At 33.0% G+C, this 25931-nt stretch overlaps 2 protein-coding genes across 4 annotated transcripts in view; one reads left to right on the top strand and one right to left on the bottom strand.

Annotated features, from left to right (window-relative positions):
* Positions 1–1493: 1493 nt before the first annotated feature.
* Positions 1494–13585, bottom strand: LOC139498109 (trans-1,2-dihydrobenzene-1,2-diol dehydrogenase-like). Of its 3 annotated transcripts, none has more exons than XM_071286444.1 (8): positions 13547–13585; positions 10388–10488; positions 9493–9604; positions 7880–8043; positions 6511–6757; positions 5529–5656; positions 3891–4041; positions 1494–1753 (listed from the first exon to the last, which is right to left on the bottom strand). In XM_071286444.1, exons 2-8 carry the CDS (start codon positions 10475–10477, stop codon positions 1644–1646), a joined length of 1002 nt encoding a protein of 333 aa, XP_071142545.1. In that variant the 5' UTR covers positions 10478–10488; positions 13547–13585; the 3' UTR covers positions 1494–1643. The 3 variants fall into 3 exon arrangements, with proteins under 3 accessions (XP_071142545.1, XP_071142546.1, XP_071142544.1); XM_071286445.1 differs by lacking the exon at positions 13547–13585 and adding an exon at positions 10934–11042; XM_071286443.1 differs by lacking the exon at positions 13547–13585 and adding an exon at positions 10788–11042 and having other exon boundaries at positions 10388–10608.
* A 5511-nt stretch (positions 13586–19096) lies between these two features.
* The window catches only part of LOC139498111 (protein PHTF2-like), a 32037-nt gene continuing 25202 nt past the window's right edge, over positions 19097–25931 (top strand). The window contains exons 1-4 of the mRNA XM_071286446.1: positions 19097–19214; positions 21089–21325; positions 23651–23707; positions 25860–25929. Coding sequence (XP_071142547.1) covers positions 21284–21325; positions 23651–23707; positions 25860–25929 — 169 coding nt within the window. The 5' untranslated portion in view covers positions 19097–19214; positions 21089–21283. The remainder of the gene's footprint in view (positions 19215–21088; positions 21326–23650; positions 23708–25859; positions 25930–25931) is intronic.

A 25931-nucleotide genomic window follows, 5' to 3' on the forward strand; every position in this document is an offset into this window, starting at 1 on the left:
TTTGACCTTGACCTAATTTTCAGTTTTTTGGACCAAGGACCTCAAATCAAAAGATCCTAGGTCTCTATCACTTATGGTGTTCCAGTTTAAAATACATTTCAAAAATTTCAAATACAAAAGGGGAAATTACTCTCATATGGAGCGTTCATATTGCTTCGGTTGAAATTGGACAAATCATGCGAAGGATGTAACGTCCAATTTTATAAAATAAATTTGTCATAATCTTTTACAGTTGCGAAGGAGTCGTGGACACAAGGAAAACAGTGTTTGGGGAGATAACTCCTACAAAGAAAAGTATTCGGTTACGTAGGGTAAATTTCAAAAGCGCATAAACTGTTTGATATCATATACCAAATATCTAAGCGACATATTGCGAAACAAATATTTATGGCAAGAACAAAATTAGGCAGAAGAAAAAAAAATAATCAGAAGAAAAACAATAGGTCTTTCCACTTTTATGTGGAAAGACCTAATAAAACAAGAATGTGTCCTCAGTACACGAATGCCCCACTCGCACTATCATTTTCCATGTTCAGTGGACCGTGAAATTGGGATAAAAACTCTAATTTGGCATTTAAATTAGAAAGATCATATCATAGGGAACATGTATACCAAGTTTTAAGTCGATTGGACTTCAACTTCATCAAAAACTACCTTGACCAAAAACTTTAACCTGAAGCGGGACAGACGGACGAACGGAGGGACGAACGAACGGACGGACGAACGGACGCACAGACCAGAAAACATAATGCCCCTCTACTATCGTAGGTGGGGCATAAAAATATTTTTACCGTTTCGCACTGATATGATATTCCAAGATTTCAAGAAATAGTGGGATCATTTATAATTTCAAAATCGATAAGTTTTAAGATAATCACAGGAATCTTTTCAAGTGCGACAAAATATTTGACTTCAACTGCCATAAAACCATGGCAGTCGCCACTGCTCCTGTGAAGAGGAAATTTGACACAGAATACCTTGAAGGACTATTGGTCTCTAACTTGTTTGGGATAAGTAGATAAATGACTTCCATTACAAATAATAATTAGTTGCTAAATATCGTCGCACATGGTCATCATTTGTCATTATGCAACACATCTGCTTACCCTTCCGGAGCACCTAAGATCGATCACATTTTTTGGAGGGGCTCGTGTTGCTCAATTTTTTATTTTGTATGTGTGTTTGTGAACTGTTATTTGTCTGTTGATCTGGGGTTGGGTTTATTTTTTTTTTTGCCTTCATGTTGTCAGTTTATTTAAATCTTATGGGTTTGAATGTCTCTCTTGTATATTTTTCCTCTATTATCATGCAAGTTTAATATTTAGAGACAGAATCGTGCACACAAACAAATACCAATTGAATTCCCTTGAAATATTTAAGAGTGAGGGACAAAGTCACAGATTAGTTTCACCCCATATGAAAATATTACACAGTTATACATCTATAACAAAAAAAACTCAATACCATTTGATTGTCTGCAACAAACGTAACAACAAGAGCAATCATTTTTATTACAGTTTTTGCGTGTCTGCTGAACCAAACTATATGGTATTTTAATGAGTTTTCACATCATTTGAGTTTTCACATCATATACGTAGTACACTCAGTTACTATTTACTAGTAACACCGGTACCTGTAACATTTTAGTCCTTCGTATACGGTAATTTTCGACCGATTTGTTTTGCTACTTCCTCCATAATTTTATGAACCATCTCAGAATCGTTATGTGTATAGTGGGGATATTCCGTTTTACCTAAATAAAGAACATACGAGTAATTAATAAAAAAAAAAAAGCACACATGAATATGGGTTTACTCACCGATATAAAAACCATCAGACAAATGTATCTGTCAGTGAATCATTTCAAAAATGTTTCATGAAACAGTTGTCTGTACATTGTACTTGTTCGCTGATTCGTGTATCATCTGCGAAACAAATATAGGTATCAACAGATCAATGAACTAGTTTATGACACAAATATATGTATAAGTACGCCAGTTCAAAGTTTGGAATTTGTTAACTAACACATATCAAAGTCATTATGTGGGCGTCTAGTCGGACATGATTCAATTAAAGATAATAAAAGGTTCTTCACATATACACCACATTATACTATTGGTCAAAAAATGCAGTTTACGTTCACATGATTGCAGATAATACAGATATCGGTCTTTTTTAACAAACAATAACCACCGTCATTTTATGGGCGTCTTGTCATGTTTAAATTATAGAAATTAAATTATAATGAAAACCAACAGATCAAAGAGACCCAGCTTTCACGATCAAACGACGAAAAGACAAACATTCCAAAACGCCATTCAAAAAAGGCGACACAAGAAACATCACGAACACATAAAAACGGACATTATAACTCAACACATTTATTTAAAAAAACAGTTGTTGGCATGACACGGGTTATGTACTTCTCATATATTTAATGATAGTATGCTACTAAACCCCTGACAGGAGGGATTGTGCCTGATATTCGTATGATGAAGACATAATCTTTCAATCAGTTTAATTGAGGTCTGGAGCTTGCATGTCAGTTAACTGCAAGTAGTCTGTTGTTATTTGTGTATTATTGTCATTTTTTTTTTTTTTTTTTCCATCTTCTGACATCAGGCTCGAACTTCTCTTGAACTGAATTTTAATGTGCTTATTGTTATGCGTTTACTTTTCTACATTGGCTAGAGGTATAGGGGGTTGAGATCTCATAAACATGTTTAACCCCGCTGCATTTTTGCGCCTGTCCCAAATCAGGAGCCTCTGGCCTTTGTTAGTCTTGTATGATTTTTAATTTTAGTTTCTTGTGTATATTTTGGAGTTTAGTATGACGTCCATTATCACTGAACTAGTATACATATTTTTTAAGGGGCCAGCTGAAGGACGCCTCCGGGTGCTGGAGTTTATCGCTCCATTGAAGACCGATTGGTGGCCTTCGGCTATTGTCTGCTCTATGGTCGGGTTGTTGTCGCTTTGACACATTTCCCATGTACTTTCCTAATTTTATTATGTCATCCGCAATGTTATGTGGTACCTGCTCCATAAGATAGCATTTATACATATCAAGATGCAACTCACTGGAATTATTCTTTGTATACTTTTTGTATCATGTAGTCCCAATGGTATTGATCGATCATTTGCTTTTAAATATTTGGTGTACAGCTTTCTATTAATGATAATCGCAAAACGCCTCAGAAACATAAATGGTTTCAGAGTTGAACTTGTCATACATATCCGTGTCCATATTGTTTTACATTTTATTGTATGCAAAAAGACGACAGTGAAAGTTTAAACCAACTCGTTTCTAGCCTTCATGTAAAAATAAGAGTCTATGGAAAATTTCAAATATGATGTTTTTCTTGCCTTTATTTTATGAAGCAATACCATTATTGTTTTCGTTAAAAGTTATAGAGTTACTGATCAGTTTAGAATTTCATTCCAGGTGACATCGTTTTTGTGGAACCAATGCTCTTTTACGTATTCGGGTGTGATTTAAGTTTTATGGCAATACGTGTTACATTGATTTGAGGTTGTTTTGGGAACATTCGAAGAAAAGTAACACGACTGTCTCTATGTGACGGTTCTTTTTTATATCTATGAAAATACATGAATTTATACATTTTCACTTAACTATTACACATTTTCATTTAGGTGCTAGCTGAGTTACCCCTCCGGTGCGGGATTTTCTAGCTGCATGGAAGACTATCGATGTTCTATGGTCTTCGTTCTTTAGTCGGGTTGTTGTCTCTTTGACATATTCGCCATTTTCATTCTCAATTTTATGAATGTCCTAGTATTTCATATTTAGGTACAAAATTAATAAACTTGTCAATGAGAGTTTTTAACGGTTGGAAAGCTGGCTATGTCTGCCATTTCTGAATACATACCGCTTTTAATACATTTTCTTACTTCCTCTGCCTCATAACACAAGCCACCACTGTTAGGATAATAGAATGGTACAGGGCCAACAGGGATTTCGTTTGTTTCCTTTCCGGTTGGTAGTTTTACTTCCTCTGGACACCAGAAATGATCGTTTATCTAAATTAAATTCAACTTCGTTGACTTTTTTTTTAATTAAAAGAATCTGCGAAAATGTTTTCTTCAGATTTATATTACAACTACTTTTGTATTTAAAGCTGCAATGTTATTGCTGTTTTAAAAGGATATCTATATCAAATATACCATCCTGCATAAATAAACTTAATTGTCCACTATAAAACTGTGTGTCGCATTTAGTGTAAGATTTGATTGATTGCTAGATGTCTGTCGCCCTTTTTATGTTTGTTCTTTTGTTCACTGATAAATGGCCTCCTATACATTTCAAGGGATATGATTTGTTAAAAGCAACCGCGTGGGGAACGTGTATATTTTATATGGGGTTAGTAGCCAGGTTGAGAGTCGTCTGTCATGTCAGGACAAAATCGAAATATTTAATCAAAGGCTCCATAAGTAAAGAGTGTCTCGCTCTTTACATGTTACAAACCATTGGTAGTTTCGTCAAAATCTTTCAGAGGTCCATAACTTGTTCATCGACAGCATAGTTACCACATGTATATTATCCCTATCGTGAATATCTTCTTTGTCAGATACAGTTCAAATTAACCGCGCTTGCGTCTCACATGCTGCTTAATTTTGTTTTTTGTCAGGAATTAGAATAAAATGTTTATCACTTTACATTAATCAAATATCAATCTGTCAAAATGCTGATATGTGATCTTAAAAGACGCAACTTTAAATTCAAGCCAAATTTAACATTGTTTTCTCTAAAAACAATTAAAGATATGTCCACAAAACATGCTGTGAAATTGATTAAAACTCTTGAGACAGAAAAATGGATCCAATAAAACAGGATGTAAGACGACCTCATAATTCTTAAATTGTATGTGCTGTCGCTTCTTTATAAAGACAAACGTGATACAATACATAAGTAACTTAATCATGAAAATCCTACAATAAATCAATAAACTATAGCTGATAAACTTGGTGACAAATTTACAGTTATCACTGTAATGTTCTTCATGAAAAGTAATCAGGATCCATATAAACAGTCAGTTATATTATCTTTTAAATAATCAATAAAAGAAAATGTTCTACTCAAAAGAGGGAAGAAAGATCATGCTTCAACTTTTAAAGTCTTATGTATTTGCTCTATTGTTCGTTGCTTCACATCCAGTGGCAAATATTTCATGCATTATCAGGCCGAGTAATGTATTTGCCATGGCAGATTATGATATGTTTTCATTATGTTTGCTAGAAAAAGTAGAAATTTGTTTTAGCAAATTTGGTTTAATTTCCAAATATATTATCAGCTCTTATCTCCGATGAACCTTAGTTCTTGACTCCTTTTGGTGTGCATTTTTTATGTGTCTATCAGTTTCATTCAAAGGATATTTTTAATCACTGGATTAGTTTATTCTTATATTTTTGGGTATCAGGTCAGACCTATAATGCTCGTTCGATTTTATGTGTTACAGAAGCTGAAATATCATAATCATTATTGTTTATTTCAATCTCACTTAACTTACCTCAATCGAACCATTGGTACCATTAATAGACGCACAGTTTGTGTCACTTTTAACCTTTGACGAGTACATGAGACACGCCTTTTGACCTTTGCTGTATGATAAAACGACACACCCATCAATGTCGTGACCTGGAACGACATATCAAATTATCTGTTAACCAATCTCTCTTATTCGTCAGATTATTACGGTTGAATCAATAAAAATTTGAATACCTCGTTTCAGAATCAAATGTATTACGCAATGTCCTCACAATGGAAATATCACATTTTCGGGTACTAGCAATAAATTTACCGGAAGTCCTGTGAGTTCTAAAAAGGCAAATTTCAGGCGAATTCCATATTATATATATATATATATATAGACTCAAACAGATATGCAAAAAACTGTTGAATTGGAGATTATGCCTGATCTCGTCTTTGTGTAATTTCGATATCATAATTCAAACCCAGGTCGCTAAATGGCATCACTTTAAACTTCCCATCGCTATGGTCCATGATAGAGGGGGTTATGACAAATAATCTCTATTGTAATGACATGTGGCGATGCTTATACGTCAATTATTGTTGACCTTCTATTAGAGCATATAGATACGTGGATAATGCAAATGCTCTAAAAGTTGTTCAAACTAAACTGACCTAATCACAACTTTAACAATTAATGACGCCACCGTTGCCGCATACGAAAACGGAAACTATTTGTTTATATATGTGTCGCAGGAGAGACGGAGACGAAAATTATAAAAACCAAGGAAATGTTGACTACTGTTTTTGTTTTATTCTTACTTGGTTGCAAATTTTACGTCGTCTTGTAATTATTGGTCTTTTATTGTCCCAACGGTTTTCTTTAAATATACATGATGGTGTATGTTAACAATGAATAAGTATCAAAAGTGAGAAATTGGACAAACTTAACTCCAGAATAATTTGACTTTCATGAATTTGTTTAATTGATAAAATTAATCCAGAAATAATAAATTACTAACCACTTCCAGCTACTTCTCCTACTGCTTTAATGGATACCGGATCTTCGCCATACACCAAACATGCCAACTGTACAGTGTAAATACCAGCATCTAGTAAAAATCCTCCTCTTATTTGTGTTTTAATCCGTTCACAATAATTGAAATTTAAGAAGAATCTTGCCGACACCATCTGAGCGTCTCCTATGCTCTTGGAAGTAATTTCTTCTTTAATTCTGTGGTACAGTGGGAAACAGCGACTCCATACCGCCTGTTGTTATTTATTTGTATTACATAATAAACATTTATACATAAATAACTTATTTGGATTTCTACTGATTAAAGTGATGAGAGAGGGTTGTATACACAAAAAACTATCTTTCCCACATTTTTTTTGCTTGTCAGGAAAGTTTTTTCATTGTTTTTTTCTTTCTTTTTGTTAGGGAGGGTAGGGGTGGCTATGGTTTATTTTAAACTCACGTCTGAATCTCGCCTGCGACTTATAGCTGTGATTACTTTGTATTACTTTCAAGTATTCTTGTTATTTCTGTTTCAATCGTTTATGTATTACTATATTTAACCTGTGTGCTTTTCCTTGTGTTCTTGAGTCATATTTGTGTCACGTTATTCCTATACCCAAATATTTGTCCGTTCAGCTTATTTTGTCACTGGACGTATTGACAATTAAATGAGGTGAAATTGCAGTATGAGATGCTTATGAAGTTTTGTATTTTTATTTAATATATTGTACTAATATGGCGACATACACTGTATTGTGTTTTAATTACATTGCAAGTATGTTTCATAAGAATCGGTACTTTTGATTGGCTGACAACAATCGAGAGGCTTTCCAAAATTAGATTTTGTTTCCATGTAAAATGCAACATTAATGACAACACGTGTTTCCCGTGAAAACATGACAACAACGCATAGGAAAATAAACGAAGAATTTAATATTTAACTCGGAATTTCACGGTTGTAACATACAAAATGTAATTATAAGAATCGAATGTCCTCTTTTTGAAAATTTTATAGTGTTTCGGTCAATACATTTCCATCACATTTAAGTTACAAAAACCCATTCAATTCTTTAGTGTTGGATGCCGTCATCTAGGCTTTTCTATTTAATTGTTTTAATTTTACTCGTTTGAATCTTTTTACATTTGTCATTTCGGGGACGTTTATAGCAGGCTATGCGGTATGGGATTTGCTCATTGTTGAAGGCCGTATGGTGACCTATAGTTGCTAACTTCTACGTCATTTGGTCTGTGGTGGAGATCAATTGTCTCAATAGCAGCTGTCATACTGCATCTTTTTATTTTCATTTTAAAACCCGTGCACAACAATGTTCACTTAAACTAGTTACGACTCAAATAGTATATCTTCTACATACCTCCATAAAGAAGAGGTGTTTCTCCTTAGCAATTTTATGAATAAGTTTCACATCTTCGAGTGTATCTGCTAATGGTTTCTCACAAAGAACATGCTTTCCTGCATTCAGCATTTGAATACTCAACCTGACGTGTTCTGTGTATGCACTTCCGATGTAAACTATTTCTAAAATATAGAGGAAGTTTTTGGCATTCCATTATTTCGTCTAAGCATGAATTAAATAGAATGAACAGATATTAAAAAAGAGGGACGAAAGATACCAAAGGGACGGTCAAACTCATAAATCTTAAACAAACTAACAACACCATGGCTAAAAATGAAAAAGACAAGCAAAAAAAGCTCACATGACACAACATAGAAAACTAAAGAATAAACAACACGAACCCCCCCCCCAAAAAAAAAAAACAAACTAGGGGTGATCTCAGGTGCTCCGGAAGGGTGGGCAGATCCTGCTCGACATGTGACTACAGGGAAAAGTATATGCTCAATACATGATTTTAATTCAGTAAAAGAGAAGCGGAAGACACCAGGGAAAACAAAACTTATAAGTCGATAACAAAACGCTTAGCAAATATCGAAAAACGACAAAAAGAACAGTATACAAAACACAACATGGAAATTAAAGACTGAACAACACGAACCCTGGAAAGGTAAGCAGGTTCTGCTCCACATGTGTTACGTGTAACTTTTGAATTTTTAAAATACTAAGGCTTTTCTACCTCAGGCATAGATTACCTTAGCTGTATTTGGCAAAACTTCTAACAATTTTGGTCCTCAATGCTCTTCAACTTCGTACTTTATTTGGCCCTTTTAAACTTTTTTGGATTCGAGCGTCACTGATGAGTCTTTTGTAGACGAAACGCGCGTCTGGCGTACATGTATATGCAAAATTTGGTCCTTGTATCTTTGATGAGTTTATTTAGAGATGTAAAGAAATATCTGTTTCAGATTGTAAATATATCATTTGAACAAACTTTGACACTAAGGTACCTTGTCACGGATACTTACTGATACATGTATTAGTGACTTTGATATATCGCTTGATTTCGACAAAACAAATTGGCCTTAAAAAGGCGATGTTTTAACTTAACATCCATCCCTACTTTCTGGTATGTAAAAATATACATCTTGATAACCAATCACACAATTGAACTGAATATCACGGACAATTTATTTTTATGTATTTACCTTCTATTTCAACTTTTGTGTTGGTCGGTTATACCATATGGTCGGCGCCGGATCAAAACCTCCCACTAATTATAGAGTTTAATAGTAAAAACTCCTATAAATGCTGACATCGAAAGGGCCACATGTGATCAACGGTACAACATGTGCATTTGTATTTAAAATGTCATATTGTTTTACATCCTATCACCATACTTGAGGGGTGACACGCTTTTAAGATGTCGGATATCGGGGTAAATCTCAAACTGGAAATACAATACATTAAATAAAATAAAACAAAACAAAACACTACACTACATTTCAAAACTAATGCCGGTAAAGAAATGTCTAATGGATAACACAATGAAATTTAACTTTTTAATGCGAAAGAGAGAATCTCGCTGGACTAAACCCTTCAACAGAAGTGAAACTTTTAAACAATAGCATTACCAATTTCTGGGTCTGCTGCAAACTTTTCATATGAGCTATAGGTTTTTGGAATGTCAAATGTAGTGGCGAACTTCTCTGCAGTGTCTTGTGATCGTGAAACAACAGCAACTATCTAAAAAAAAAATAAAAAAAAAATTCAGGTGTACATATTTTCACTATCTATAGGTATGTCTTTTGTTTTATTGTTTGTGATAATTAAGTACTTAACAAAGACGAAAAGGATAATTTACTTCAAATACATTATCGTACATGTAAAACTATATGTGACTGGAAAAGTCCATCTGAAATTATTTAAGTTTTCACGTTGATGCCGATCAAAATCAGAGAGGAACTTAGTTATGGGTTGTTCTGCATTTGAAACTACTTAAGGTGGTACCCAACACTTTCACTAAAATTAATTTGGCTCGTTTGATTATCATAAAATTTTGTCAAAATATTAACTTTGATACTTCAACAAAAATATAAAAAAATTCAAAATTTTGAACCAACCGTTTTGTCATTAAAATTACACTGGTTATATAACAATTTGACAACCTCCAATTTTAATCATTGAGAAGCTTAATATTCCTTTTACAACACAACGTTATTAAAATGTTTATAGCTGACTTTACAGAGTTATCTCCCTGTAGTGTTAGGTACCACCTTAAATACGTAAAAGTTACAAACTCTGATAATGGATAAAGAATATCTAAGTTTAAAGATGGTACAATAAACTACAAAACGCAACAGACATAGAGGTTTGTGAATCTTCATTATAATACTACAATTTCAACAAGTGTCAGAAATCTCTAAATCGATTAGTATACGATATTTTCCATTAAAAAGAAGCAAGTGCAAATTTTCTTAATGAAATGATTACAATAAAACTGATGGAAATAACGGTAACATGTCTAACCTGATGGTCCTCTGATGGCAGGGTTTTTAATGCTGAACAAAAATCACTGCAGATTTTTCCAGTACTGCATATACCCCATTTTAGAGCCATTGGAGTTATTTCTGTAAAATATCACGAGAAAAATACAAGTTAATATGATAGGCATTAGTAATATATGGTATCTCGTCTTACATGCACATCAAAAATTCGATATATACGACATCCATTCGAACTCGCATTCACTGTGTAAAGGCAATGCATTGCAGGAGAGACAAAACTGTTATTGTAACTCAATTCAAATAATTTTAACCTTTTTATGCAAACAAATACCGAACATTCGGCGAGTGCATGCACTAAAAAGTGAATGAATTGCCCATCCATGCAAATCGAAAATGCAGAAAGAGTGTCACTTTCGCTTCACGTGTCGATGATTAAAATTTCAGATCAGACAGCTGTCGTCCAAAATTATAAGTATAGTCCGAATTTCTACACTTTAGCTATATATGCATAAAAGGATATGTTTCCAAGTGGTGAAGTTGAAATCATCCCTTCGCAAATTTTAAAGACCGTTATGGAATATTTGTTCCACAGATGACGACGAATATGTTCCAAATGTCGTTACCACATTCCCGTCCTCTTTTCCTCGAATGTGACCGCCAAATTAGACTTATCACCATGTCTAATTTATCACCATGCCTAACATGTTAGGTTAACCTCACATCAAAAGCCATCTACAGGGCAATATTAAACATACATTACCTTCTTCTGAAATAGACGGGTGTCTTACAATATGTTGTTAATGTTATGTTAGAGGGTAAAATATACAAAAGGTTAAAGGTGAAGCAATAAAAATACAAAACACAACTGGCATGGAGGACTAAGGTTATCTTCTGTTCACAAAGATGATGATGAATATGGCTCTTTAACGACCTTCTTTAACGCGTCCAGTGGCAAAATACAAATGCATATTTATGATTATTCGATATGAATATGAACTTTGCTTACTTTGCAATAGATCGGCACGCTGAGCCGAACTTTTCTGGAGATACTCACAGGCACTTGTCTCAGAAAATTGGTATATTATGGTATAAAGGAAATTGTTTTTCTGAAACAAGTGCCTGTGGAGATAGTTCACAAATAAACAGTCCGCAAAAAGGTATGTCATCCTATATATATATACGGACATCTATACTATTAAACGAGAAGACCTCATTTTTGGTGTCGCTTCTCTTCTTTCCACAATTAATTAATCAACACGCCTCTGTGTTCTATAGGTACAGTGCATAGTCGCATTTGTCATCCATTCATATGATTATTCAGATTGAGTTATTTTGGGAGAAAAACGAGAAAAAAGGCATCCGGATATTGTCCCGTCATTGGACGAAATTTTAAGTCTGATTAGACTTCCGGTTTGCGTTTTTCTGTATGCTGTATTTTAAGAATTCTATCTGCTATCATTTTCAAGTTTACTATCCACGGCGGTCACATAGTTTATTAAATAGAGAGTGTCTGTATACTATATCAATGACCACCATGGATCGATTAGTAAACTTAAAATTGAAAGTAAATACACTATATTTATATAGAAATTAATGTTCATAATATACAGATTTATATAAGCGCTAAAATTATTCATGTGAACTTTTGATACCTTTTCTGAAATTCTCCAGTTATTAAATCTTTTACAAAATTCATTGATTACAAAAAAAGAAGATGTGGTATGATAACCATGTTGAGACAACTCTCTACAAGAGACCAAAATGATACAGAAATTAACAACTATAGTTCACCGTACGACCTTCAACAATGAGCAAAGCCCATACCGCATAATCAGCTTTAAAAGGCCCTGAACTGACAAGGTAACACAATACAAACCAGAAAACTAGCGGCCTTATTGATGTACAAAAAAGGAACGAAATACAAATATGTAACACATAAACAAACGACAACCACTGAATTACAGGCTCCTTATTTAAATGTTCATAACATACTCAATGTATTATGTTCATATTGAAATTGATAGAAAACCAAAAATTGGGAATTTTGGAAATAAAGGAGGAGGGATATAAAAAAACATTTCCCTGTCCCCAATAACCTATGACTAATTATGATACTTTTGCTGAAATTCTCCACTTAATGTAATATGTTCATATTGAAATTGATAGAAAACCAAAATTGGGAATTTTGGAAAGAAGGAGGAGGGATAAAAAAAAACACACATTTTCCTGTCCCCAATGACCTTTGACTTATGATACTTTTGCTGAAATTCTCCAGTCATTCAATATTTTACATAATTCTTCCAACAACACTTTACATACTATAAACTACGCTCTGAATGCCCGCGATTTCGCGGGTGTGTTCTAGTATTATTTTAACTTAGAGCCGACCAGTCTTTGTTCTTTCTCCCTCACGCCGCCTGCTTAGCCAAAAAGCAGCAAATACCAATCATGAATTCCTTTGAAATGACGCGGGCGGATTTGAACTCGCAACCTATACAGCCCTGGAGACGAGAGCACTACCAAGAGACCATCGAGGCTGTATTTACCTTCATGACAATATACAGTCTTAACAAGTGATAATTGCATCTAGTAAGATACGATATTTTCTACCTTAAACAGTTTATTTTCAATTCTATAAGTGCGAGGCCTACCGAGCGTTTAATTATGTTTGTTTTTATTTTATTATCTGGAGTGGGAAATTTCGAACTGCAGGGGATACATGTTTTTGTATAATTTTTATCTGATGAGAACATCCTGAACCAAAACAAAGTTATTTTGTTCCCGATAGATATAACACATATACCTGCGATATAATTTTGGTTTAAGTAAAAATTACCTTACCGTTCTTTTAATACATACTCGAATTTCGCAGACAACCTTTAAACTGCAATATTTGTCATTCAAAACAGACTACAGGTTAAGACATACACCATAATAATGATGTTAGGAGATAAAAAAAAAAACACACACACACACACATATATTTAACCATCGTACTGTAAATGTTCAAAAAATGGGCCTGGTGTTGAAGAAAAAATTCAGGGAAATTGGTCCTACCGTCGTCTTTCATGCCTTTGTCATGTCGCTTAATGGAAACAACGGGGAAATTTTTGCATTTCTAACGGTTTCATAGCATCTACAAATAAAAGTAAAGTAATATGACAAGTGTATTTTTACTCACAAATCAGTGGTCTAGTTTGTTCACCTGTTCTATATATTTATGACCCCATTTATCTTGTTACTAAACATAGAAATGGATGATTTATTTGTGTTATCTTATAAGTAACCCCAAGTATCTATATATAGTTAATATAGCTTATATAGAAGGGAACAAGAAGGGGGCCAATAATAGGTTAATATATTTTTATTTATTTTTTCTGAAAACAGTTAGCAGTAAATTTAAAACACTGATAACAGCAATTTAAATAATAAAACAGAAAACAGTAAATTCAAAAATCAAAAATCAAAAAAACAGTCAACAACTGATTCAATTAAAAATATTAAAATCAGTCGGATCCAGGACCACTCCAGTGCTATCGTATTATAATCCTTTGTAATAACTCCCATGTACAATGTGTATGTTGTGTACAAATTGTAATGTTATACAAATTATAATTTGCACAGAATTTTTGTACAAGTTATCATGGCTTTATGAACCGCTGAACACAAATGGATAATACAAGCACACATTTTTTTGTTTCACATATTTCTCTCATATTTCCATTACTACATGATGCAGACTTTTACTGAGCATCGTTACAAAAAAACATTATAAGAACACAAAAAGACTCTTTATGGAATGATTTGGGTGTAAGGAGAAAATAGAAATAGAATTTAAACCATGGTGGTGTCCTTAATTCCAGTGTAAGGACAAGGAGAAAAGCACTAAATGTTAAAGGCTCCGTGTTGAAGGTCGTACTTTGACCTATAATTATTTACTTTTTACACATTGTGACTTGAATGGAGAGTTGTCTCATTAGCACTCATACCATATCTTCTTATTTTCCCGACACGATTGTAAGTAAACTACGGACATATACAAGGGACACAACCTCTTCATCAACAAAATTGAATATGTTATGGTTCCACAAAATATAATATTATGTAGCCTTCGGCTTGATATTCAGAGTATGTACAATTCACTCACACGCAACATGATAAACAATTGAAGCGGTATATACTGTATATCGAGTCTGGCCAAAAATGCTTGAAATTACTTCTCCCACCTAAAGATAGGAACTTTTGAATCATGTACTAAGGAATAAGGAATTTTAAATGAATGATATGATATTAAAACAGATATGTGGAATTCCTATGGGAAGCCACATGATCGAATCCTAGCTTAGATGTATTTTGTGTATGTTTATATTATTTGTCACAAACTTATTGTTCAGAGTTTATATGACAATAAATATTTGAATTTGAATTTGAATTTGATATTAGAATGTTTCAAATAATATTAAAAAAATCCTATAATTATAACTATTGTCGTTTTAGAATAAAATCACCCATTTATCAATTACATATGTATATATCTTCTAGTCTTCTTCACCATCCGTAAAACTATACACGAGGGTGTAGATAGGGGTTTACAGAAAAGAGAAAAATGGGGAAAAAATTTAAAGAATGAAAAAGAATGAACTAACAAAAATAAGAATTTAGAATAATGAAGTGCGTGAATATAAAGAATAGATAATAATAATGGGCAAACATTATAAATAATAGAGAAAAATGGCCCAAACAATTAAATTGGATACAGAAATGAAGGACCCTGTTTCAGATCCTCATACACCCATTAATTAGATGTCCACATGAAATGTCATCTATAAGTATCCAGTTTCTACACATTGCTGTCTTCAAAGGTGACCGATTTGAAGAAAAAAAAACTTAAAGATTAAACTATAAAGAAAACCAATTGATAATTTTTTAAATCTTGAACGAACATCAGCAACACTATGTCCGTATTTAGAGACTCTTAACTGCAGAAATGATTCGCTTTTAGTAGGTCTTGCAATCTTTCAATAAGTTCAACTTTTCAAACCTAAACTTCTTAAAAGAAGACATTGCGAAAATTAGATTGACAATAGTATAACATAAAAAAGAAAAGAATCTTTAATATATAATTATAAAAATAAGAAAGTGGCTCCACCACTCGTCTTAGTAACAAGATTTAATCCGGTAATTTAAGGAATCGACAGAGCTATTCGAAAATATTTGCACTGTATCGAACAAAACAGAAATGGAAAAATACTTTTCTAAAACTTGATTACTATCCTAGTTATGGATTGAAATTTGCAAATAAAATTGAGAATGGAAATGGGGAATGTGTCAAAGAGACAACAACCCGACCATAGATCAGACAACAGCAGAAGGTCACCAACAGGTCTTCAATGCAACGAGAAATTCTCGCACCCGGAGGCGTCCTTCAGCTGGTCCCTAAACAAATATATACTGGTTCAGTGATAATGAACACCATACTAACTCCAAATTGTACACAAGAAACTTAAAGTTAAAATAATACAAGACTAACAAAGGCCAGAGGCTCCTGACTTGCGACAGACGCAAAAATGCGGCGGGGTTAAACATGTTTGTGAGATCTCAACCCTCCCCCTATACCTCTAGCCAATGCAGAACAGTAAAGGTATAACAATACGCATATTAAAATTCAGTTCAAAAGAAGTCCGAGTCTGATGTCAGAAGATGTAACCAAAGAAAATAAACAAAATGACAATAATACATAAATAACATCAGACTACTAGCAGTTAACTGACATGCCAGCTCCGGACTTCAATAAAAATGATTGAAAAATTATGTCTTCGTCATCTGAATATCAGACACAATCCTCCCCGTGAGGGGTTTAGTATCATACCATCATAAGATATATGTTTGTGATATCGAAAACCCTGGTGTAATAATTTTTCAGTAATACATAAATTTCTCTCGTTAAAATCTAAAACATTGATACATACACGAGCGTATCGTACACGTTGAGATATATAAACACCGTAATATGGTGACAAGGGAACGTCACCATCTAAAAATGGATAATTACCGATAGGAAATGAGAAATCATCTCTTTTATCATAAATTTTAGTATTAAGCTTTCCGTTAATGATATATATATATATCAAGAGCGAGGAAAGGACAGTGGTCATTGTCAGTATTAGCTTTATTTAAAGTAAGTTCACCAGGATAAATTTCTTTAGTATACATACTGAAGTCGTCATTATTGAGAGCTAAAATATCATCCAAATATATCTAAAAGTATTATTAAATGTGTGTATCAGATGTTGTTTCGATGGGTTTTTCCTGATTTTTGTCATAAATTGTAACTCATAGCAATACAAAAACAGGTCCGCAATAAGTGGTGCACAGTTAGTCCCCATTGGAATTCCGATAACCTGACGATAAACGGAATCTCCAAAGCGAACAAAAATGTTATCTAGTAAAAAATCAAGGGCAGATATTGTATCAAAGCATGTCCAATTGACATAGTTTTTTTGTTTATTGCTACTAGAAAATGACCTAAAAGAGTTTGAACATATATATTCACATTCTGACTTTTTAAATGCCCATTTAATTAGGTGTGTGATTTTTTTTCTTAATGAGAATGTGAGGCAATGCGGTATATAGGGTAGAAAAATCAAAACATTGAACAGATTCAAAATCACCAATATAAGCATGCAATTTATCAAGTACTTCCAACGAGTTTTTGACACTCCAAAAGTAATTAATTCCACTATTTTCGAAGGCCTTCTTTGAACAATACAAAAAAAAAACATTTTTACGAGCTGCATTGTCTACTTTATAATCGACATCTTCCGATATGCCAATTACAGCTACATGACATATTATGTAATTGATTTCACGTGAAATGTTACTGCCTTCATATCACTAGACAATTTCTGCCAAAGTTTCGTCAGAGACATATATGGGCGTTTTTCAATAAAAGCATGAATTTCAGACCTAAACAAATGGAAAATCAACTTGTCTAAAATTTTATTTCAAAAGTTATTTTGAATACCTTTATTATAGACCTGTTTGTAAACAAAAATTACAATCTTAAATACTCTTTAAAATGACATTATTTTCATTATTTATGTACTGTTTCGTAGGGGACATTTGTCCACTACGAAACTGCTTCTAAACACACATCTTATTGCAATTTTAAATGTCTCCTATAGACATTCCAGTTTGTTTTACTTTTTATACTAGAAAGATCTCATTTTTTTCTGAATTGGAGAACCATTGTTTATCGATAAAGATTAGACAGTACTTCACATATGCAGGTCAGTACAACTCATGTCACGTAGTGGACATGTTGATGCGTTTCGTAGTTGACAAAACCGTTTCGTAGTGGACAAAAAGTTTCGTAGTTGACATCAACCTTATTCTATGTTAATAAAAACATACTGAAAATTAAATGAAACTAACCTATGTTATTTGTTTTGAACGAATATAATTGAAAAAAGAGTAAAAAAAGACTGCATGGTAGTGGTAGTGTCCACTAAGAAACGTTTTTCTCCCATACTTGTTTCGTAGGTGACCGTTTCGTAGTGGACATATTCACATGTTTTATTTCCCCCACAATCCCTATATTGCAATAGTAACAAGACTGATTGTATTCATCAAAGCACGTTTTAAGCTGTACACTGACATTTTTCATAATTTTAAAACCAAATTTTGAAGAAAATTTGACCCGTTTCGTAGTGGACATTTGCAATAATACGGTATCACTCTGGTCCATTTGATGTGCTCAATGATTTTTTTTTTACCAACAATTTAATTGCCGTTATAAAAGTTTATATCTCTTGCAAACAAAATTACATTGATTTTATAAAACTGTTTATTAGCAAAATTTAATGACTTCGTTTCGTAGTGGACATTTTGTCAGGGACACACCTTCTAAAATTAAAAATCCTTTGCAGGGCCGTAAATTGCCTGCCCTGTAAGGGGAGGCCGTATATTATCGCCGAGCGGAGCGAGGCAAAAAATATTTGGACCCTTTCCATGCAGAAAAGGATATTTTTTCAGGCCTTTTCCTTGTATGCAATGTACCTCCCAAGAATACACGACTTGTTAATTTTTTGTTACATTTCAATAAATATAATATCTCTACAAATAGACTTTGCTTAAAAGTTAAATCTTATTCAAAGTACTGACTGCACAAAAAAATACTTACAAAGATCAAACACATTTTTTTTAAAGTGCACGTGGCTTGGACAAGAATTCACGTTTTTATTGAAAAACGCCCATTATATGTCTATGGACAATTATGGTTTCGTATTTAAACTTTTACTTTCAGATTCAAAATGTAACTATGGACAATAGACATTGAATAGACAATATTTATTTGCACAAATTTACATTAAATGGTCATGGCATACAGTATACTATAGTACAATTGAAACAATAAACTGACAATAATGAATAATGCCTGATCAATAATCAAATATATAATGTATATCCAAGGAATTAGTATACAATTCCTTGGTGGTCCTTGGTATATCCAGAGACATATATATGTCTCTGGTATATCTATATATTTATTTCGAATATATCATTATCAAGAAGCGCTTCAAACAATGAAAAAATAATTTGCACTCATTTTGGCCCTCACATTTGATTCAAATATCCTCTTAGTCCCTATCCGGTAATCAAATGCCATGGGGATCTGATCAATAGCATTTCAAAACTCCCGCCAAAATATGTTGTCGAAGTTCTTCTGTTTAAAGGTAAAAATAGTCGAACAAAAATGTCAAGTTCATTTGAGGACTCTGTTGTGTGCGTTTTTACAAGATAACCATGAATATTTCTTAAAAATTTTAACTGACAGTATTTTTAAAGAGGTAACGTTCACACATGTAGAACAAACATTTTCAGATAAGAAATAACTGTTCATTATATGGAGTATATACACTCCGCAAACAGCGCAAACACGTACAAGTTTATCTGTTTAATTATCATCAGCTGGTCATTGTTTTGTCTTTTGTCCACAAACATTATGTAATTGTATGACTTTTTCAAAGCTGTATGAAATACAAGTCAACATACAAATTATCATTCTAAGGCAAATAGATGAAACAATTTTTTCAGTTAAAATTTTTCAATAAAAAAACACTATTGTCATCATATCCTTACACATGTTATATAACTGAGGGAGCTTTGCCCTTCATTTTTCACAAATTTTGTTATATACATGTTCACGAAAATTTATCTGAGTTGTATTTTTATCATATAAAAAGTTACCCCTGTGACCCAAGGTTAATCAGTATTACAGTAAACAATGCCATTGAAACAATCAGTTCTTACCTGCTTACTGTGACGTATTGACATGTAAATGTGTTTATTTTTTAATTTTTGCACAAAATTATTTTTGATTATTGCACTCATAAAATTGTTATCTTTAAATAAGTGTCTGTTTGCTATGCGCTGACGTAAAGTCATCAATGTGCTGATGGATGGTCGTACGATGTAAATGTTGATATAACATAAGCATTGTGACATAGGAAATTTACGGGAAAGTGCACAAATTCGAAAAGTTGTCTGTAGATACCAGTGGTTTTTTGATTTAAAGGCACTCTGCTCAGTAACCGACACTTCAGCACATGTTACATGTATAATGTTAATGAAACTAAACCTTATTGCGTTTTGGGAATCTGCAACACTTAACCTCAGAATCTCGGACAATTAACCTCAGAATCTGTGACACTCGTGACTATTGATGTCATATAACAATCCCTTTTCCTTTAAGTCATTGTGGCTTCAGATTTATTTTCAAATTACGTGATTCTATTAAAATATAGCAAATATTGTAATTATTGTATGATTTATGAAAATTGTGTGTTTTACATTTGTTCATGTCTATGGCTAGGCACAAATATACTGTATTTCCCTCAACGAATTATAATATTTATAACAAAAATTCTTGGCGAAAACGACTTTACCAAGTGTTAAGGGTCAAATGGTTTTAACAACATTAAACATTGCCAAATGTCTTGCATTGCAAATCAGCACCCTGATTTTTAATCAGTTGCTTATTAGTCCCCTACCGACAAAGTGGAAGGGGCTTTTGGTTTGCACTCCATCCGTCTGTCCATCCGTCAGTCCAGCAAATCATTTTCCATACTTTTTTCCGTCATGCTTGAGTATATTGACTTGATATTTGTTATATAGTTTACATCATGACAAGTATTGTCATGCAATACTCCCAGAATGCGTGTTAATTTTAATTTTGAATACCTGTACATAACTTTTAAGGAATGGAAGAATGAAATTACCATCTAGCATTGTCTGACTATAGCATGTATAGCTAAAATTAATGTTGCATTCATTATAAAACATGCATGTGATGTGGTTAAATGTTTTAAACTTAAAGACAATTTCCAATTCACACCATGTGACATGCCATTTATCATGAAAATTTAAAGTAAACACGTGTTGGATATGGTAGGATATAGCTTCCATATAAGTAGCTAGTCCTCAACTGCTTAAGTGAGGGATTAAGTACCAGTGTTAATTTTTAAATTTTTGAATCCACAATTGACATTGTTTCCTATTTGGGGTAGTATATGTGTCTTACCTGTCCAATCCCCCCAAAACTTTTCATGAGAAACAATTGTCAAAATATATTTGCAACTGTTAAATCTCTAATGATCATGATACTGGTGAAGAAAACAATCTAGAGAAAACGTTTTTAATAATTATCTTTATCTCATTTTAGATTCATGATGACTTAATAGACTTCCTATCAGACAACTAAGAAAACAACTATATAAATTATGTAATCTGTACATTTTTCCATGTGTAACTGTATTTGAAATAAAGGAAGATACATGTACATGTATTGCATCAGTTAAGAGATCATCTAGACTAGAAAACTTCAAGCAAGACTTTCTAAAAAGGGGTCCATCAAGGAATGGACCAAATTCATGACTCTGTAGCATGGTATCAGAAAAAGGTATATAATATAAAAATAAGAAGATGCAGTTTGATTGCCAATTAGACAACTCTCCATTGGAGGAATTATAAGTAAACATCTGTAGGTATACTATAGCTTTAAACAATAAGCAAAACCCATACTGCATAGTAACCTATAAAAATCCTTAAAATGGCAAATGTAAAACAATTCAAGTATAAAAACTTACGGCCTGATTTATGTTCAAGACAATTAGCAAAAGACTTTACATGATTAGACCAATGTCTTGTTTGGTTGTGGTTCAAATAAAGGTATTATTCCTGTTTTATTTTCTATATAATGCAGTGAATCGTCTATGCACTGGTCACATGACATTTGCCCACTTTCTCCTTAAACAATGTTAGGCCAACTAAAATTAATTAGTAGATTTTCATCCAATTTTTTTTTAAATGGGGCGGGTTGGAGGATTTTATTTTTAAAATTCTATTTCATATGAAACCCTCGTCACGAGTTCTTCATACCGCGGGTATATACTAGTGAAAAACAAGCCTGTATAATGTATATATACATGATGTAAAAGAAATCCTACACTATTTTTTGAACTCTTAAATAAAAATCCCTGATTGGCAACCACTGTTATACATGTACATTTAATTGCCGCTATAGAAACCTATTTATAGTATACATCAAAAAGAAGATAAATGCTCTCTTCAGTTGGACTTTACCTACACCAAATTTATTGTGCTTTCTAAGCAATGGTTTGTAGTACCCATAAAATCAATAAAATGTATATGTTTTTGATGCGCTTTGTTATTTGATTTTGCCATGTGATTATGGACTTTCTAAATTAATTTTCCTCTAAGTTCAGTATTTTTGTGATTTTACTTTTTGGTACAATTGTATGCAACACAAGTATTATGAGTACAGAATAAAATGTAAGCGCAGTGTTGAAAGTAATTATGATGTAAAACATGAACTTAACCAAAAAGTAGTTGTTGTTTAATGACTAAATTGAGGGTATTGGGACAGTTACAGAGGGTGTTTGCCGTTTGTCAACAAAAACAACAGCCATGGGCTTGTTATAATTAAAATGCGTGTTTGTCGACTTTTTTCTCTCAATATACGGTCATAATTTAAACAAGTTCGTGCTTGCGTCAATTTCTTTAATCCAGTCATGTTTTTGTACCAATTTGTTCTACGATTCTTGCGCTTTGGATATCATTCAAAGTCCAAATTTCCTGACACAAAGTCATTGTACAAATAAAGAAAAAACACGGTTTTCGATTCACTTGTGACTACCGCAATTTGCGTTCAAGGACATGGCATTTTACTCGTAACTTCAATAATTCATGCCCTTCTCGTTATCAATCTCTATTCTCGGTATATGATGTTGTCATCATAGAGCAGCAGAATATGTCGACTTAATTATTTTCGTTAGAAGTTACTCGATTCAATACAAAAACGAAATTTGAAACAGGAAGTTTTGAATGAAAGGAAATTATCGATGGTTCCCGGCAGGCGGCGGGACGATTTGAGAGGGGCGGGCGGGGATGAAAATCTAGCAATTAATTTTAATTGGCCTTAAATGTCTGAAAAAAAAAATTAAAATTGAGTTTACTTCATACTTCAGAAGAAATTTTTATAAGAATAGAAATATACCTGGAATTCTCAAAGTCCAACTGAATCACTGCAATGGTCATACAATCATGTAGTTTGTTCTGATTCAATGATCATGCTTATTCAATATACACATTCTTGCATTTTTTAAAACCTTATATTAAATACAAAATGACCACTATAGATGCATTAACACTCAAACTTAAAGAAAGCATGTTCAACATAATGTAGGAAATAGAATAAAAACTACATCCTTCTAATCATTACAAATATTCTGTCAAACTTACTACAGCAAATGAAGAGGTTTTATTCCAGATATTTGAGTTATTGGGAACAGTAGTGCAACAAATACTGTGGATTCATTTATGTAGACATGGGAGGTGGTATAAATTTTTATGGCTTGAGGAAAAATTTGTGTATTCATGGATATTTGATTTTTGTGGATCTTCCAGTCTGCAAACAAATCTATAGAAAATTGATGCCTTTTGGACATTTAAATTCCTGGTTGACCTTTGCCCGCAAAATCAACAAAAATAAAAAATATTAAAGGATATTCTAGCTTTGAATTTGTTTTGCAGCCGAGCTACATATTGATTGAAAGAAGAACACAGCATAGACATTTTTATCCTAAATAATAGTAAAACAAGATTGCCTCATAACACAAGTAAATGACAATTACATTGAGTTTAGATATATATAGTACACATGTACAGTAATTGTTATTTCATGTATTTACTGTTTTCATTTTAGATTGGTCTCCATGATAAACAATTGTGGGAACAGAGTGTAGATCGTAAAGTTTTAAGGGTAATTATGACATATATAAAAATGTATTATACATGTAGGAGAGTTTGACTACCAAGGTGTCTCAAGTTTGTGAATTAATCTGACATTTAGACAAAAGAAATGATTATTGTTTATGGAAAGTCAACTTTTTATGCCCCTGCCTGAGGGAGCATTCAGTTTTATGCCCCTGCCTGAGGGAGTATTCAGTTTTATGCCCCTGCCTGAGGGAGCATTCAGTTTTATGCCCCTGCTTGAGGGAGCATTCAGTTTTACCATTGTCCATCCTTACTCATAATGATACTTCCCAAAATTATTTCAATGAAATTGAGAATGGAAATGGGGAATGTGCCAAAGAGACAACAACCCGACCAAATAAAAAACAACAGCAGAGGGTCACCAACAGGTCTTCAATGCAGCGAGAAATTCCCGCACCCGGAGGCGTCCCCCAGCCGGCCCCCAAACAAATATATGCCAGTCCAGTGACATTGAACGCCATACTAATTTCCAAATTGTACACAAGAAACTAAAATCAAAATAATACAAGACTAACAAAGGCCAGAGGCTCCTGACTTGGGACAGGCGCAAAAATGCAGCGGGGTTAAACATGTTTGTGAGATCTCAACCCTCCCCCTATACCTCTAACCAATGTAGAAAAGTAAACGTATAACAATACGCACATTAAAATTCAGTTCAAGAGAAGTCCGAGTCTGATGTCAGAAGATATAACCAAAGAAAATAAACAAAATGACAATAATACATAAATAACAACAGACTACTAGCAGTTAACTGACATGCCAGCTCCAGACTTCAATTAAACTGACTGAAAGATTATGATTTCATCATTTGAACATCAGGCACAATCCTTCCCGTAAGGGGTAAGTCAACCAAATGTTATGAAATTTCTACACGAGTTATTACCACAAAACACTTAAGTCAACCAAATGTTATGAAACTTATATACACAATGTTTATTAGTTATTACCACAAAACACATATCAAGTTGGACTTTTGGAGGTGACACTTTTGTTGTTCTAGTGCCCCCTTGGTTAATTAAAAAAATGCAGAATTTGCTTAATATTTACAAGTGGGGGCATCTGTATCTCATGAACACATTCTTTATTTATTTTGGTAATACATTTGTAATATTGGCAACTCATTTGCAAGTCTTGAAGATTCTGTGAATTTAGGTCTTAAATGTCACAATGGCAGAGGGTTGTGTACTTTTTCTTGTATAGTGACTATTTTTACAAAGCCCCAGGACAGTTGTATTGACAATTTTAATGTCATATAATGTGAAAATTGAACCTGTTAGGGTATATTTATTACATGTAGTTACTTTTCATGTCAGCTCTGTATATCAATGAACCAGTTCTTGTACAATTTAAATAAAATAACACATTTCAAATTACGATTTTAGATCTATCACATTAAATGTAAAATTGAAACATGCTTTATCTGTGAATTGTCAGTAAGTAAGCCAGGAGATAGATGAATTTATACACTTGCACCTTTCATTAACTGTCCGAATATAAATATAGAAACATGAGAAATTTCCTGTTCAAATCAGAAGATTAAAAAAAGGAAATAACTTCAAATGTTGTTCTGATTTTTTCTTTGGGTTCATTTTGTTTATAAAAAAAATTATGAAATGCTGTAAATTCAGAACTTTTTGCGATGTTTTTAATATTGAGAAAAATGCAACAGGGTTATAATCGCATAAATTTAAAATTGCATTTTGAAATTTTTTATATGAATTGAACTGGATTTTTCTCAATATGGCAATAATTAAAATCTCATTTTAAATAGTCTAAAATGACAAAATCGCAATAATAAATGCACGTAATGGATTCACTTGTGTAAATACATGTACCTCTAATCAGTACTCAGGATATTATTTCAGCATACCTGTTAGAAACATATCTTTCTTCATTATATGTGCATATACATTTTGTATATACACAAAAGAAATAGACACAAGAAGAAATTTAGGTATAGTCATGATAGTGAAAATCTGTGTTGTCTCTCATTAGCCTACAGACAAAATACATGACAGAGAAACAATGATATTCTATCTCTGACCTTTAAAAAGACAACAGCAACAAGAACAAATATAACATACCATTTTCTTACAGTTGTCACATGCTTTTTATTTTATGAGTTCTTTTCTTCTCAGGGTATCAGAAATGCTCCAAGAAGATCAGTAAGAGCCAAAACTGAGTTCATAGATGTTGATTTAATCAGAGGT

This window comes from Mytilus edulis, chromosome 12 (genome assembly GCF_963676685.1).
Source record: "Mytilus edulis chromosome 12, xbMytEdul2.2, whole genome shotgun sequence".
Lineage (NCBI taxonomy): Eukaryota > Metazoa > Mollusca > Bivalvia > Mytilida > Mytilidae > Mytilus > Mytilus edulis.